The sequence below is a fragment of the Lissotriton vulgaris genome, chromosome 6 (assembly GCF_964263255.1).
Source record: "Lissotriton vulgaris chromosome 6, aLisVul1.2, whole genome shotgun sequence".
NCBI lineage: Eukaryota > Metazoa > Chordata > Amphibia > Caudata > Salamandridae > Lissotriton > Lissotriton vulgaris.
In genome coordinates, this window is record NC_141694.1 from 184,186,825 (window position 1) to 184,204,773 (window position 17,949).

Below are 17,949 nucleotides of genomic sequence, written 5' to 3' on the forward strand. Positions count from 1 at the left end.
CTTTCTGTCATGATGTCTATGATGAACTCTCAGTTATTCTTTGTTCATGCTTCCAAAACTGTTAATCTCTTTTTCCTCTATGAATCTACCACTTTCTCTCAATCACCCATCCTCTCCTTTGCCATTTTCAATAATTCCCTGTTCTTCCTCCAAGAGGAGTGTAAAGATATCTAGTGACTCTTTTGGCACGCACTTTTAAAGTGATATAACGGAACTCCAAACGCAGCCAGCCTCTATACTTTCGAAACACAGATACAGTTGTTCGTGTGGTGAAGTGCAGAGGGAACCTCAACCGCTGCTGTCAGCAAATACATGAACCAAAATCTCTACTGTATAAACTCCGCTTGCTAAACTTATAAATTGTCTATAGTAACATGTGACGCTATTTTTTTGGACAGAGTTGCAGCCCGGTTTTATTTAATTTTAATGAAACCGCTTCTTACGTTAAGTGTTAGCATACTCTTTTTTTTTACCAGACACTTTCATAGTAATGTACTGATGGAATTATTCCAATTTGTTAATTGTTTTTTCTAGTGTCTCCACTTTTCCTGCGTGTGTTTTCAAGGCCCGTTTTATTTTTGTGTAAAACCATCTATGACACACAATGACTTCCTCTCGTGAATTGAGATCCTTGACACAGGCTGCGAACATGCAAAGAAACCTCGCCATTAAAGAATTTGCCCAATTAGATTACTTTCCTTTAATGGCTTGATGGATGTAGCCTGGGGTTACTGCACATTCACAACTAGCAAGCGAAGCCGAGCATACTCTTCCTGAACTCTCCGGTCAAGTCACATCACCGTGTGAATGAGAGTGACTGGAGTAGGAGACTGGGCGGGCGGGGGCACTCAAAGGGAGCGGACTGGGCCGGGCATGATACTCAACGGCAACACCGAGCACTTCTCCTCCACGTCGTAGTTGGGCAGGGAGGCAGCTGCAAGCAACTCAGCAAGCCTTATCCTGCCCGGCAGCACAGGGCCCGGGGACACGCAGGGGCCAGGCCCGGAGCCAACGAACCGCAAATGACCCTCGCTCTGCCCGCGCCGCGGGCGGCAGGACGTCCTGGGGCCTAATTCGTGTATGCAGCAGCATTCGCAAGCATTTGTGCTTGCACTTCAAACAGTAACACACGTGCGGGGCAGCCGCCGCGCCGGCCCAAAATATTGCCGCCTGGGGCGGACCGCCCCCCTTGCCCCCCCTAGCTACGCCAGTGCGTAGGATTACTGCTCACCAGGTTGTTGGAATGCTTTTTGAATCTTCCTCTGACCATGGTCCAGAGACTGACTCTGATTCTGAGGCAGAGGTGGGAGGGGAAGATTTAGGCAGTGAGTTTTCTGTCCACATGGTATCATCCGATGATGAAAATACTCTCAGTGCAGCTGAAGCTACTCTTGGTGCGGATGAAGTGCCTGTGTTAGAGAAGGACATTGATGTGCCGATAGTGCCTCAAGAGGCATCTGGGCTGCAGCCTCGATCTGCAAGACTTCCCGTTGAAAGTGCTGACCTCTGGGTTGCCCCAGGCATGGTGCAGCCGGCATTGCCAGACTTTACTGGTGTTTCAGGGTATTGGGTGAATACTGAGAACTTTTTGCCAATACATTTTTTCAGTTGTTTATGGATGATGTGTTTTTGGCAGAGATTGTTCAGCAGACTAATATGTATGCCGAACAGTTTTTGAGGGACAACAGTGCCAGTCTTAAACCCCATTCTAGAGCTACCCGGTGGACTCCCACAAATCTGGAAGAGATGAAGAAGTTCTTGGGTTTATCTTTTTTGATGGGCTTGCTAAGGAAGCCTTCAATGGCTTCATATTGGTCTACTAGTCCCTTGATGGCAACTGCTATATTTCCGGCAGTCTTGAGTTGTGACAGGTATTTGCTTCTGCTTCGGATGATGCATTTTGTCAATAATGGTTTAGCTTTGCCATGAGATCACCCTGATTGTGACCGTCTTATTAAGATTCGGCCTATCATTGATCACTTTGTTGATCAATTTTCTGAGATATATGCTCCAGGGAAAGAAATTGCAGTGGATGAGTCTTTGGTGTTGTTCGAGGGCCGCTTGGTTTTTAGGCAATACATTCCTAGTAAGAGGGCACGCTATGGAATTAAGCTGTATATGCTGTGTGACAGTGGGACTGTATATGTCTCTAATTTCAGGGTGTACACCTTTAAGGAATCCAGGATTAACCCCCTGGTTGTCCGTCCACTTTTGGAGTCACTGAGAAAATTGTGTTGAAACTTGGTAGAGGATTTTTTAACAAAGACCACCATTTATATGTAGATAACTTCTACACTGGTGTGTGGTTGTTCAGGGAGTTGGCCAAAGTGGACACTGTTGCTTGTGGCACAATCAGCTCTAACCGTAAAGGTTTCCCAAAAGAACTTGTTTGTCAAAAGCTTGTGCGGGGACAGTGCGTTGCGTTGCGAGGAGCTTCTAGCTGTAAAGTTTTCAGACAGGAGAGATGTCTACATGCTGACTACCATCCATGATGAAAGCACTGCACCTGTGACTGGTTGGTGCAGGTTGCTGAAGTGCGCAAACCTGTGTGCATTTTAGACTATAATAGGCACATGGGTGGTGTTGACAGAGTAGATCAGATGTTGGAACCTTACGCTGCTCTTCGTAAGGCTTACATTTGGTACAAGAAGTTGGTTATCCATCTTTTCCACTTGGCAACCTTTAATGTGTTCCAAGATTCTTGTCCTGAGTCAAAGATGACTTTTGCGAAGTTTCAGGAGTCTGTAATAGGCAGCCTTGTTTTAGTGGAACAGGCAACTGTTCCTAGAGTTGGAGTGGTGGTGGATGTTGCTAGATTGAAAGATCGCCACTTTCCTGATCATATTCCTCCCACACCCTCAAAAGACTTTCCCAGTAGGAGATGTAGCGTCTGTTGGCGAAGAGGTATACGGAAGGAGGTTTGTATGTACTGCCCCGAGTGCCCTTCTAACCCTGGGCTGTGCGTGCCTGCTTGTTTTAGAATGTACCACACTCAAAAGAATGTTTGGGAGCATCCATGAGTGGTAAAGTAAACTGCCTCGCCTCTATTGTTTATTATTTTTTGTTCAGTTTCAGGGTTGGCATTTGTAGATTTAGTAGATTTTTATCTATTTGCAATTTGTTTGTGTTTTCTTATTTATATTAAAAAAATCCTAAATGTTATGGCGGTGTGCGTGGAGTGGCGCTTGTCTGGTGGTGTGCGTGGTCTGGTGCTTGGCTGGTGGAGTGTTTGGATTGGACTTGGCTGGCGGTGTGCGTGGACTGGAACTTGGCTGGTGGTGTGCTTAGACTGATACTTGGCTGGCGGTGTGTTTATACTGGCGATTGGCTGGCGGTGTGTTTGTACTGACTCTTGGCTGGCGGTGTGCGTGGACTGGCGCTTGGTTGTTGGTGTGCATGGACTGGCGCTTGGCTGGCGGTGTGCGTGGACTGGTGCCTGGCTAGTGGTGTGCGAGGACTGGTGCTTGGCTGGCGGTGTGTGTGGACTGGCGCTTGGCTGGCAGTGTACGTGGACTGGCGCTTGGCTGGCGATGTGCGTGGACTTATGCTTGACTGGTGGTGTGCGTGGACTGGCGCTCGCCTGGCGGTGTGTGAGTAGTGAGTTTCTGCTGGTCACTACACACACTGTTAGCTGAGCGCCATTCCATGCAATCCATCAGTTTGTGTAGTTGCTGTGTCAGGAATTTAGGCGTGTGAAAGTGATGGGCCCTTGCATGGCGCTGTCTGCTGGTGGGAGTATTTTAATGTGATGGGCCTGCGGCTGGCGGTGTGAATGTTTTGTATGTGTCACATGTATGAAAGGTGTATGAATGGCCAGTAAAGAGGTTGGTGCCTTGTCGTGACTTTACAGCTCACAACTTGTGAGTCAATGGTTCAGTTTCTCGTCCTTTCAATTATTAACAGTTAATACATTAACACTTTCCCACACAAAAATGTGTGAGAAAAGTGATTTTTTCAGCAAAAATCAGGGTTTGCAAGGGATTCTGGGTAAGGAAACGCTAGGGGATCCAAGCAAGCCATACCTCCCTGGAAGCCCCCAGTTGTCTAGTTTTCAGGAATGTGTGGGTTTTGTAGGTTTCCCTAGATGGCCGCCGAGCACAGGGCCAAAAACCCAGGTGACCCCCCATGCAAAACCAGGTGGTTTTGGAGATAGGCAATTTTGATGTTGCCTCACTATGTTTTTGGCCCTTGCCTGTTGCGGGTACTTGGGCCTCCCACACAAGTGAGTACCATTTTTATTGGGAGACCTGGGGGAACGCTGGGTGATGGAAAATTTGTGTGAGCCCAGTGATGCCACATATTCCCACACAAAAATGTGTGAGAAAAGTGATTTTTTTCAGGTAAAATCGAGGTTTGCAAGGGATTCTGGGTAAGGATACGCTGGGGGATCAACACAAACCATTCCTCCCTGGAAGCCCCCAGGTGTCTAGTTTTCAGAAATGTGTGGGTTCGATAGGTTTCCCTAGATGGCCGCTGAGCACGGGGCCAAAAACCCAGGTGATCCCCCTTGCAAAACCAGGTGGTTTGGAGACAGGCAAATTTGATGTTGCCTCACTACGTTTTGGGCCCTTGCTTGTCACGGGTACTTGGGCATCCCACACAAGTGAGGCACCATTTTTATCGGGAGACCTGGGGGAACGCTGGGTGGTAGGAAATTTGTGTGAGCCCGGTGATGCCACACTTTCCCACATGAAAATGAGTGAAAAAACAAACTGATTTTTTCAGCTAAAATTGAGGTTTGCCAGGGATTCTGGGTAAGAAAACTTTGGGGATCCATGCAAGCCATACCTCCTTGGAAGCCCCTCAGTGTTTACTTTCCAGAAATGTGTGTGTTTGGTAGGTTTCCCAAGGTGCCGGCAGAGCTAGAGTTCACAAACTACAGCTAGGCACTTTGCCAGAAAAGGGTCATTTTTCACTGCGAAATTAAAGTATGACCACGTAGCGTTTTGCACTGTTTCCTGTTGTGGGCACTAGGCTGACCCACAGAAGTGAGGTACTATTTTTCTCTTAACACTTTGCATAACACGGGTGGGAGGAAAATTGTGGATTCACGCAGATTCTAGAACTTTCCACCACAGAAATGTGGGGAAAATGTGTTTTTTGACATTTATTTAGGTTTGCAAGGTATTCTGAGTACCAGAACCTGGTGGGAGGCAGTGAAGTCACCCCGTCCAGGATGCCCCTTGGTGTCTAGTTTTCAAAAATGTATAGGTTTGCTAGGTTTCACTAGGTGCCGGCCGAGCTAGGGTTAAAAAACGACAGCTATGCACTTTGCATAAAAAGGGTCATTTTTCACTGCGAAATTGAGGTGTGACCACATTACTTTTTGCGCCGTCGCTGTTGCAGGCATTTGGCCGACCCACACATGTGAGGTACCATTTTTCTCATAAGACTTTGGGGAATGCGAGGTGGGTGGAAAATTGTTGATCCACACAGATTCAAGGACTTTCTACCACAGAAATGTGGGAATTTTTATTTTTTTGACAATTGTTTAGGTTTGCAAGAGAATCTGCGTAACAGAACCTGGTGGGAGGCAGTGTGGTCATCCTATCCTGGATTCCCCTTGGTGTCTAGTTTTAAAAAATGTATAGGTTTGCTAGGTTTCCCTAGGTGCCGGCAGAGCTAGGGTTCAAAAACTACAGCTAGGCACTTTGCCAAAAATGGGTCATTTTTCACTGCGAAATTGAGGTGTGACCACTTTGCGTTTTGCGCCATTTCCTGTTGCGGGCACTAGGCCGACCCACACAAGTGAGGTACCGTTTTTCTTGTAAGACTTTGGGTAACGCGGGGTGGGTGGGAAATTGTTGATCCACACAGATTCAAGAACTTTCTAACACAGAAATGTGGGAATTATAATGTTTTTGACAATTGTTTAGGTTTGCAAGGGATTCTGGGTAACAGAACCTGGTGGGAGGCAGTGAGGTCATCCCATCCTGGATTCCCCTGAGTGTCTAGTTTAAAAAAAAAGGGATAGGTTTGCTAGGTTTCCCTAGGTGCCGACAGAACTAGGGTTCAAAAACTACAGCTAGGCACTTTGCCAAAAATGGGTCATTCACTGTGAAATTGAGATGTGACCACGTTGCGCCATTTCCTGTCGCGGGCACTAGGCCGACCCACACAAGTGAGGTACCATTTTTCTCAGAAGACTTTGGGGAACGCGGGGTGGGTGGAAGTTCGTGGATCCACTCAGATTCCAGGACTTTTCACCACAGCAATGTGGGGAAAATTTGTTTTTTTAACCATTTTTTAGGTTTGAAAGAGTTTCTGGGTAACAGAACCTGGTGGGAGGTAGTGAAGTCACCCCATCCTGGATCCCGCTGGGTGTCTAGTGTTCAAAAATGTATGGGTTTGCTAGGTTTCCTTAGGTGCCAGCAGAGCTAGAGTTCAAAACTACAGCTAGGCACTTTGCAAAAAAAGGGTCATTTTTCACAGTGAAATTGAGGTGTGACCACGTTGCGTTTTGCGCCGTTCCCTGTCGCGGAACAACAGAGGAGAAATGCCAATACTGATACTGTAATTCATATACCAATTTGTCAACCAAATAAAGATTACTATTCAAAACTGGGAGGTGCTATTTAATAGCTGTTTTATTCTACAAAATATATTGAAAGGTACAATGAATTTGACCTTAGCGTATAAAGTCAATAAGAGATTTTGTGACAGTAATGAAAAAGGACACAGAACGAGGTAAAATAGCAACCATACAGTCATAAATCAAACATATCACAGTCATACCACGAACATTCATACTAAGATACTTCACACAGACTGGGGAATTAATACACCAGTGGGGGAAGTAATAAGTCTGCTGTACACTGGAAGGAAATTCAAATCAATACACGCCTTAGAATTAAATTAAACCAACTTTTTTGAAGTTTTTTACAAGAGTGGGTGTAAAATTGTCAAACCTAGTGTAACACAGTTAAACACTAGGACAACCAAACGCAGACCAAGGGGAAAGGGGCCTACGCGTTTCGAATCCTTATTAGTAGTAATTCTCCTCAGGGCCAGACCACTCTGAAAACGAAAAAGAAGAACCTATGTATTTAGGTTTCAGACAAAAGAACACTAGAGAGCACTACAACACCTAAAGGTACTCAGCTTACCAATGGGAGTGTATCGAGAAAAACGAATTCATAGTAGGAGCATCCTGTAGACATAAATCAAAAAGAAAAAAGCAAAAGATACAAGCGATTGTCTATGAGAATGGGCTATGTCCCAGAAAAATGCCCAAACTGTGTAAAATATTTTGATTCTCTGACAAAAGATTGTCATTCCCTATAAGCTGGGAAAATGGTGATTTCAACCCCATAAACTCTTTTTTGATAACATTTGCAGGGAAAAACCCAGAGGCTTTCATTTGTAGCCTATTTTTCTGAAAAAAACAAAAATGTTACTGTCTTGTGGCTAATTTCTGGGACCCCTCCAAGGGAATCCACCAACCCTGGACACCTTTAGAATCCACATGATGTTGGAAGAAAAGGATGCAAAATTGGCGTCGATACCTAATGTGGTCAAAAAGTTACAGGGGCCTAAGCGCGCACTACCCCAAATAGCCAAAAAAAGGCTTAGCACAGGAGGGGAAAAGGCCTAGCAGCAAAGGGGTTAAAATGCGCATGTCTGGCTGGCAGTTGCAAGATGGCCGGCAAAAGGAGAATGCACCCTTTAAACATAAGTGCACTGCTCCTTACTAGCGTTCAGCAGCACTTGCCCTGCCCCGTCCTGACCCTTGGTTCAGGCAGGTTGCTGAGAAATGATATGGTAATAAATAAACTTTAGAACCATTTTATTTTTCAGCTGCTCTGCGGCATTGTTTTATCGGTGCAACGCTACTTCGCTCTCGCTCCTGCATGATGTAAAAGTTATGCAGGGCACTCATAAATAAGCTCTTATTTCTTTCCCTGTGCAAGTTGCAGTTATACCTTATACACATATTTTACTTATGCACAACACATAAGAACCTATTGAAAAGAGCACAGCATCACAGTCTCACATAAAAGTTTTTTTTCTGTAAAATGAACAAGATGAAGGTAACATTTCCGTAGGTCTTTACAATAATTGGCATGCACGACCTGGCGATCACCTGCACTCACCAGAGTGAGTTTGCGCTCCATCTTGGCTGAGTTTGTGATCCTCTCGCAGTTCTGGATGCCCTGATAGACTTTATGCAGCTTCCAGGCTATGGCGGAGTAACACAGCACAATAGTCCCGGCGGGCAGGATGGTGCAGAGGACGAACAGGCAGCAGATGAATGACGAATCACTGACCGAGTTCTGCGATTCATCCCAAGCTACTGTGCAAGAGGTGCCAAAGGGCTCGGGCCCATAGTGGCCCCAGCCCAGTAGAGGCATGATCGCCCATGCCAATGAATAGAGCCAAATGAAAGTGATCGAAATACAAATTATGTTCTTTTTGATTTTACAATCTGAAAAAACACAAAACCAGAATTAGTCAATGGCATCGTGAGCAAAACGTTAGCGACTCTAGTAAAACAGGCGCAATTAAATAGATTATTTGAACGTGTACGTTTAGGTTACATGAGGAAGACCCTCTAAATGCATTTTTGCAATTCACAAAAAGTGGATTTACACTTGTAATGGGATGCACTCACACAGAATATTTGCTCATTACGCATAAGGATGTCTCCTACTATGTGTAGGGATTGGGTCTTCTACCCTAAGGATGGCTGGAAATGAGTTCCATTTAAAGGCATGGGCAAAGTGGGCAAGTGCCCAGGTTTCCATCTTCCAAGGGGCTCTCTGCCTGGAGTAGCAGGCTAGTTGCATGCACTGATAATCATTCAAGGATAACTGCTCCTAAAGAAAAGGAGAAGCTGGCGAATGCGGTCGCTAGAAGAAGTAGTGAGTGAATCTTAGCTCACAAAAAAAGTTGTAAACGAAACACTGTGGAGGTGGGGGAATTTCTTCTTTAGGTAAAAGTGCCCTCACATACCCATGCGTGTGTCATGCTTCATCATCGGGCGTTGCGACTGCATTGCCACCCCCACATGCCCCGCGAGAGGGCTCTTTGTCGGATTTCTTTTTGGAGTACGCCGCAGTTGTGAGTGCAGGTGTGTGTGGGGGTTTTGGTGAGGGAATTAAAATTAGCACGCCGGTACCCTAAAAAACCTTTATTCAAGGGTCCGAGTGGTAAGGTTAAAATTGATGACATGGAAGGCCTCTAGAAAACTTATATCCGAGGGGTGAGTATTTTTCTTCTGTTCTCTTGTCAGTGAGTGTAAGTGATAGTGCTTGACAATGACCTGTGAAACAGTACCAACAGAAAGCTTGAACAATTATGGAGAAAGCCTTTGGTTCTAGCTACTTGGCCTTGCAACAATAATAGTTTACGTGGAATATCAGTGCATACCCAGCTTGTCTCCCCAAATGTTGGAACTGCCACAGTAAAGATTACATGCTTAGCCAAAAAGTGTGTAATGTCAAAAAAGAAAGATGTATTCATGTAGCGCTTGAAATTGTAGCTGTAAGTGTAGGGTGTTCCTTACCACAAATGTGTTTCCCTCCACAGCTAGCATTCTTGCTGCAAGATTGAAACTCAAAGCACTGTTTGGAGGAACTTTCATCATTATGACAGATGAAATATGAAAATTCATTCCTTAACTCACTTCCCCTGAAGTGTCCCTCCACTCTTTCCATGCCTTCGTTTTTCTCATCTCCAAGAAACAGAGGGTATGTGTGAAAGGAGCGAGACATAGAGATCAATGCTTTAAGGTGGTGGGTTCTAAAACAGGTATGGTTTGAGAAGCCCTTATGTGAGGCCTGTCCTGTGTAATTAAAACCTGAGATATAGCATCCTGTGTTTGACCAATTTATAAATGGTATATCATTGGACAAAGCATAATCCGATCAGCAAGATATTTTATTTAACAGTTAATATATTACATTTCTGCAGGGACAAAAGACATATAAACACATATTTACCAGGTAAGCTTAAAAGTTAGTGGCAATAGATTAGTAATTCATTTGAAAGAAATAATGCTTTATACCTGCAACACCAATGGTAAGCAACTATAGCCACCTGTCACTTAGTCCTTTTCTCACAAAAGGGACTCCTAGTGACAATGCGTTACAGCATTAGCATGTCACATGCAGGAAGGTAGGGTTTTTTTGTCTTTAGCCGGTGAATGACAGAAATAGAGTGCACCAGAGGATCCTGTTTCAATGTCCATTGTTTAGCTTTGCCAAGGCCCAGCACTGGCCCACTTAGAGCACTGTGGGAGGTAAAGATATTAATATAGTGAGAGGGGTAAAATAGATGGAGAAACAATTTAGAGACAGAGGCACAGATTAGCTAGGGAGAGACGATATGTAAACAGAGAAAACTGAGGTAGCCAGAAAGAATGACTCTGAAAGGTAGAACGAGAACGAAGTAGGTAACGAATAAGAGAGAGATAGAGATAGGTAAGGTTTTACATTGAGAGAAATTGGGAAACACAAATGGAGAAAAGTATGGTGGGTGCAGTAGACAGAGAGAAAAGTAAGACAGAAACAGAGATGTATAAGAGAGCGGTAAAGGTAGACAGTGAGAGTGGGGAGGTCATGAGAGACGATTGGAAGACACAACTTAGAGAGAGGGGCAACATGAGGTTTAGCAAGACATGCCAGGTAAAATTAGTTGTGCGGCACAGAAGAAGTCAGAGTGCAAGGGACAAAGGTAAAAAGAGAGATGAGACATTTAAAGAAAACTGGTAAAGTAGAGCTATACAGGCAAGGTAGAAAAAGAGGCGAGATTAATACAACGGGAAAGAGAGACAGGGAGGGTGAGATAGAGAGAGCTGAGTCAGTCAGACAGCATGGACGTCATTTAAGGGTTACCAGGGGTCGGTGCTGCAAACCCTGGCTTGACCCCTGGCACTGCCATTCGGACACCTGGCCTTGGAGGTGGCAAAAGCAGTGCCAGGAACACAGAGGCAGTTCATCCTTATGGATATCCATTGGGTTCAACTGTCTTTGTTTCTGTCTATTTGTTTATTATACTAATTGTAAATATTACCTTATTCGCTTAATAGTGTAATAAAAAATAGAGTAGAAATAGCTGGATTGTGACCTTCACTGCAGCTGAGGTAAATACAAGAAAATGCTTTTAAATGTATGTTGTGTGTGTTTGCTTGCAGAATTCAGTGTGCTTATGTAAGAGACTGTGTATGCGTGAATGTGTATGTGTGTATAAGCATGTGTGTGTTTGTGTGACAGTGAAGGTCAAAGGGCATATGATGTCACTTCCACTACCCCTGGCATTTTGGTGCATTGGCATCTTGACAACCAGATGTAAGATAAAGACCAAAATTATGTAGAGGCGCGAGGTACTGCATAGTGAGGCAGAGAGGTGGAAATACTTAACACATAGAAAGATGGAGAGAAATAGGGGTGTTAAAGAGAGGTATCAGTTTGAGACAGGTGAAGAAGATGGAAAGATCCAAGTAGTTAAGATGTAAACAGAAAGAGGAGGGATGAGGTAGAGAGATCTTGGTCCTAGATAGAAGGTTTGATAGGTACCGTTGAGGTAGGCATAGAAACTGTGAATAGAGAGAGGGGTAGGGAAATGGGTTAGAAGGAGGACCATCGAGTGGAAGGTAAGGTAGACAGATAAGACGAAAAGAGATCAGAGAGTTGAAAAAGAAGGGGTAAGTCATAGAGAGAGAATAAGAGGTATAGAGAGTTAGGGGTGAGGTAGAAGAGAAGAGTTGAGTTGAGGAGGGAGAGATAGAGAGAGAGAGAGAGAGAGAGAGAGAGAGAGAGAGAGAGAGAGAGAGAGAGAGATCTAGTGTAGTGCCGTGAAATGAATGCCTGAGCAAGTGTTAAGGTTGTGCAGGTTTGGTATGCCCTGCTGTCAGATTACAAAAGAATCTGGGGCTTATTTACAAGCCCCTTGCGCCACCAGTGCGTCACTTTTTCCCATATGTTTTTGTACACATTTTTATGGCAGTTCATGCAACCATTAATTACAATGTGGGGGGGGGGCGGGGAGCTAGAGGAAAAACAGGTCCAGTACCCACGTTCCCAAGGCTAACGTGATAATCACTCAAGGGTAACTGTTCCTAAAGAAAAGGAGAAGCTTGCCAATGTGGTCACTAGAAGAAGTAGTGAGCAAAACTTAGATCACAAAAAACTTGTAAACGAAACACTGTGGAGGTGGTGGATTTTGTCCTTTTGGTAAACGTGCCCTTCACACACCCATGCAGGAGTCATGCTTCATCATCGGGCGCTGCTCCTCATGTGGGTGGCGCTGCAGTCACCCACGGGCCCAGTGAGTGAGCTCTTTGTTGGAGTTCTTTGTAAATTTAAAGTATTTTATTGCAATAGGAAAAGAAAAAGGGACAACATTACAGACAAATAACCACAGGTGTACCCCCAAATCAGTGTGTACAATTTAATAGATGCGTGAAGGCAGTCCGTTCAGTGCGATGGGCTCGTTCTAGCCAAAGTCTCATGGCTAGCGCACCTGTGGGTGGGAGCAAAACAAAAGGAAGGAAAAAGACAAACCCCCCCCGACCAACTACCCCCACAATTTCCCCCCCCCACCCCACCCCCTGTACTGTGCCGTCAACCTTCCGCCTTCTCACTGTGGCAGCATGGTATCCATCCCTCCCTCCAACTGCCTACTTGGCCAGCTCAGGCTGGCGGATCTGGCAGCGGCGTCAGCCGTAACAATCTGAGATATCTAGGGCAAGTGATTTCCTTGAATTCCGATCTTAACAATGTGTGAAATGGCGCCCACAGCTCTTCAAAAGTGTTCACCTCCCCCGCCACCACCAGGGACAGCTTTTCCATGCCCAGGACATGCCACAATCTATGTAGCCAGCCAACAACAGTAGGAGGTGTGGTAGTGCGCCAGTGTATGAGTATGTTCTGTACTGCCGATCCTAGGGCTATCGCTATCTGTCTACCTCTCTTAGACCTTAGTGGGTACATTAAAATATTCGGCAAGCCCAGTAGAACATAGGCGGGGAAACGGGGTAATTCAATTTCAAAGCACTGGTCAATCTTATTCAGTACCTCCTCCCAGTAAGGAGTCAGCAGGTGACAGTCCCACAGTATGTGAGTGAGCGTGCCAGTCTGGCCGCAGTTGCGCCAGCATGTCTTGGGTATTGAGTGGTCCATTTCATGTAGTTTCTCGGGGGTGCGATACCAATAAGTCGTAATTTTTGTGAAAGTCTCCGTGAGCCCAGTGTGGTAGGCAGAGTGTCGCGCCCGGTAAGAGATGTGGTCCCAATCAGTGTGGCTCAACGCGCGTCCAAGTTCTCGTTCCCACCGCTCCCTCCCGGGGTTGTAGATGTGAAAGGGGGGAGGTTGCAACATCTTGTAAAGGTCAGAAATAAGCTTGGCGTCCGATGAGCGAGTCACCAGCCAACGCTCATATGCTGTGAGCTTCCGGTCCGCCGATGCTCGCACCTGCGGCTGTAGCGCCCAGTGGCGCGCCTGCATATATCGCATGCGCTCCGTCTCGGGGAGGCCGTAGTCCCGCCGCAAGTCCTGGAAGGAAACCGCACCCTCCGGGCGATACATATGAAATAAGGCGGAGCAGCGGGCCGCTCGCCAGAGTTCATAGGCTCCCGACTCCATACCTGGGCCAAAGTCCGGGTTACCAACTATTGGCGTGAAAGGAGAAGGAAAAGTGGTAAGGTCATGCTTAGCGGACACGGAGTCCCACACACGGAGTGGGACCCGTGTGACAAAGGACGCATAGAGGTTGGGGGGGCGGTGGGCCCTCCGTAGGAAGGGCACCTCCTGCAGCGTCCTGCCCGCCACCGCCTGGTCCTGAAACAACCAGTGTTTGTCCAATTCCCAATGGCTCCACTCCACCAAGTAGCGCAGTTGAGCAGCCTGAAAGTACTTATGCAGGTCCGGTATCCCAAGGCCACCAGACTCCGGCGCCAGCGTGGCTATGGTTCTCTTGATCCTAGGCTTACGGCCCTGCCACACAAAGCGTGTGATAGCAGACTGAGTCTGTGCTAGCCATCCCTTGGGGGGTTGCAGCGGGAGAGCTCGAAATAGGTACAGGACTTGCGGCAGGAGGGTCATTTTCACCGCGGCCACTCTTCCCAGCAACGACAACGTGCTCCTGTCCCAGTGGGCCAGTTCCTCTTTGATCTTTGTGCTTAAAGCCGTATAGTTGGCCGTGACCATAGCAGGGAGAGAGGGCACTAGAAGAATCCCCAGATAGGGCCCTGGTCCTTAGACCAGCTCAGAGGAAAGAGCCTCTGTAAGTCAGTCCTGGTGGTGCCGGACAGTGAAATGTCAAGGGCCGCCGACTTCCCAAGGTTTACCTTGAAACCCGCTACGGTCGCAAAGGTTTCCAGTTCTGCGAGACACGCAGGCAATGACCTCCCAGGATCATCGAGTGTCAATATCACGTCGTCCGCGTAGAGACTAAGGGCGTGATGGAACTCCCCCATACGGACACCTATGACGTCGGGGTTCTGGCGAACTCTTTGTGCGAACGGCTCCATATAAAGAGCAAAAAGCAAAGGTGACAGTGGGCACCCTTGTCTGGTGCCTCTCTCTATGGGGAAGTGCTGAGAGCTGCATCCGTTCACCCTCACTACCGCGGATGGGAAACAATAGCAATTGAACACCAGGTGCCTGAACTTTTCGCCTATGCCAAATTTGCCCAAGACCTTCTCCAAATAGGGCCAATGCACTCTATCAAACGCCTTCTCCGCGTCAATGGAAAGGAGCATGCGTTCCCCGGGTATCCGCGAGGCCTTCTCCAGTATATGGGTCACCCTCTTAGTGTTGTCGACAGTCTGCCGGCCCGGTACAAACCCGGCCTGATCCGGGTCAACCATACCCGGGAGGTGGAGTGCCAGACGTGCTGCTAGGATACCGGTGAAAATCTTCAGGTCTGTGTTCAAAAGTGAGATCGGTCGGTAGGACCCGCAAGCAGTCCGGTCCTTGCCCGGTTTCGGGATCACCGATACCGTAGCCTTAAGGAATTCCGGGGGGATAGCGCCCGGCTCATAGAACGTGTTAAATAGGCACGTCAAAACTGGTGCGAGATCCTAACAAAAGGTCTTATAGAAGAGAGGGATAAAACCGTCAGGTCCCGGGGCCTTCCCGTTTTTGAGTCGGGAGATCGCCGTGACCACCTCCTCAATCCGAATCTCCCGCTCAAGATGTTGGGCCTGATCTGGCGTCAGGGACGGGAGCGACACCGACTCTAGATAGTCTGCTTCAGCTCGCGCTGAGGGGGGAACGCCGGCGTAGAGGTCAGCATAGTAACCACGGAAAACGTCCGCGATCCGCCCATCCTCCGTGACCGTCCCACCAGTGGGGACCGCTTGTTCCTTCACCCGGTGCTGCTGGTGCTGTACCCTGAGTTTGTGCGCCAGAAGTCGGCCGCACCTGTCCCCGCCGGTGTAGTACTTATGTTTCAGGCGGAGTACTGCGTACTCCGCTCTGTCCATGTCAAGCGCGGACAGGAGTTTCCTGGCGGCCTTCAGTTGCCTCCAGACCCGAGGGGCTCCCGTCCGTTGATGCACCTGCTCTAGCTCCCGCACCTGGCGGGTAAGTTCGTCCTTCTTAAGCTGGCGATCTTTGTTCCCCGCCGAGGAGATGGCAATAAACTCACCACGGAGCACAGCCTTCAAGGCGGCCCATTGCATCGCACGGGTGGTGTCGCCGTTGTCATTAATACGTTGAAAGTCCGCTATGGATTCACGGATCTGTTTCACCACCGATTGCTTGTGCAGCAGAGTGTCCCTGAGGCGCCAGACCCCTCTCAAGGGAGACACCGGAGGTAGTCGGAAAGTGCCTTCCACCGGGGCATGATCCGAGAGAGATAGGACCCCCATGTCGGCGCTCCAGGCCAGTTCGTACATCGGGCCCGTCACCAAGAGATGATCTAACCTTGCATATGATTTGTGGGCGTGGGAATAATAGGAGTATGCGCGGGTCGCGGGGTGGAGGCGGCGCCACATGTCGTGCATATCAAGCTCCTCCAAACGGGTACGAACCGAGCCCGAAAGCTCTCCCGATTGTAGGCGCCTCTGCACCGACCTGTCCAAGGATGCATCAAAGACCACATTCAAGTCCCCCCCAATCACAATGTGTCTATCAGGAGTGGACGTCACGTCTTCTAGTGCCCTGTGTAGAAACTGATCCTGATGATCATTGGGGCTATATATGGAGCCTACAGTAAACACCAGACCTCCTGCCTTGATTCTATACGCCAAGAGCCTCCCCTTCTGTTCCGCTACCTTTTGCAGAACCTCCTCCTTGAACCTCCTAGATATCATGAGCGCTACCCCTGCCGTCTTGGAAGCGCAGGAAGAGAAAAGCTGCGTGGGGAACTTTGGGGTCCGCAGCCTGTGACAGTCTTTAGCCAGCAGATGGGTCTCCTGCAGAAGACAAATGTCTGCCTGTGAGTCCTCCAGGAGGGACAGTACAGCCCGTCGTTTAACCGGGTTATTCAGCCCTTTCACATTCAAGGTAACAATCTTAAGGGCCATCAGTGAGGGGGAATACCAGAAACGCTCACCAAGGCGGGCGAGGCCCACCGGACAAAACTCAAAGGCCACAGCAAGCGGCTCCAGCGCACAGTGAGCGCAAACCACCCCGCAGCACAGTACAGTCCCCAAACCCCCAAACCCCCAACTGTGTGAACCCCTCCTTCCCTGGAACCCCACACTGCCCCCTCCTCCCCCGCCTCCTAGTGAACCCCCAACCCCAAACTCGCCCGCCCAACTCCCCTCCCCACCCCCCTCTCCCAAAACCATTCAAAATACGTCATTGTCCCAGTCCGGTCCTTAGCGGACAAGGCCGTGGAAAGTCGTTCAAGTTGACGTCCAGCCATGGAGTTCTTTTTAGAGTAACGCCACAGTTGTGAGTACGGGTGTGTGGGGGGGTTGTGAGTGAATTAAAATTACCATGCCGGTACCCTAGAAAACCTTTATTCAAGGGTCCGGGTGGTAAAGTTAAAATGGATGACAAGGAAGGCCTCGAATTCAACATGGTACGAATAAGGTCTTGAATTAACTGGAAATTGCTAATAAATTCAATGTTCTTCCGATCAAGTGCCTCAAAATGTACCATACCCAGAGCCTGAAAAATCCTTCAAGTGGCACTGCTGGAAGGTTGAGATCCATCCCAGATTCGTGAGTTTGTGGTTTCATATACATTTGCCGAACCCCCAAATCCCATCCTGGCAACAGACCCAGATGAACTCATGTGATAGACAGGAGTAAATCCATTTCAATGGTGAAATGAGAACAGAATATCCTAAAAACAGGTTTAGGGACTGGGTTTCTGCCTCTAGGACCCATAAATATTTTTGAGAGCGATCAGTTGCTGTCCAGCCTCAGTTACATGGGACCCCATCATGAAGTCTGTGAAATCTTCTAGCCATTCTTGCCACCGCAAGCCTATACCCCCACCAGATTCAAGAGTGAGGGGCTCTGGAGGGCGTAGGAACGATACTCCGAACACGCTCATGGAAGCGGGGTCAGCCATTGCACACTCCCGTTATTTCAAACGTGCCAACAAAAGTCCTTTTTGCCGAATCTGTGATTGCCAGTGCTTGTTTACTGTTCCAGTTGCACTCGCCAGTGCTTGTTTGTTTTGTTTCCTGCACTCGCCAGTGCTTGTTTACTGTTCCAGTTGCACTGGCCAGTGCTTGTTTACTTTTTCTTGCACTCACCAGTGCTTGTTTTGCTTTTACTTGTACTCGCCCGCGCTTGTTTACGGTTCCATTTGCACTCGCCAGTGCTTGTTTATTCTTTTATTTGCACTCACCAGTGCTTGTTTACTGTTCCATTTGCACTTGCCAGTGCTTGCTTACTGGTCCATTTGCACTCACCAGTGATTGTTTATTCTTTCCTTTGCACTCGCCAGTGCTTGTTTGCTCTTTCAGGCCCTTTGCCTGACTCCAAAATGGCCACCGAGGATCCCTGACAGGGGATTGGACAGAATTGCCTGACTTCAAAATGGC

General features: G+C 47.7%; 1 protein-coding gene across 1 annotated transcript in view; it reads right to left on the reverse strand.

Moving 5' to 3' along the window:
- LOC147706992 (opsin-5-like) overlaps positions 1 to 17,949 on the reverse strand; it is a 170,299-nt gene that overhangs the window by 53,653 nt on the left and 98,697 nt on the right. Inside the window, exon 4 of the mRNA XM_086925614.1 lies at positions 8,094 to 8,425. Within this exon, the coding sequence (XP_086781740.1) occupies positions 8,094 to 8,425 (332 nt within the window). The remainder of the gene's footprint in view (positions 1 to 8,093; positions 8,426 to 17,949) is intronic.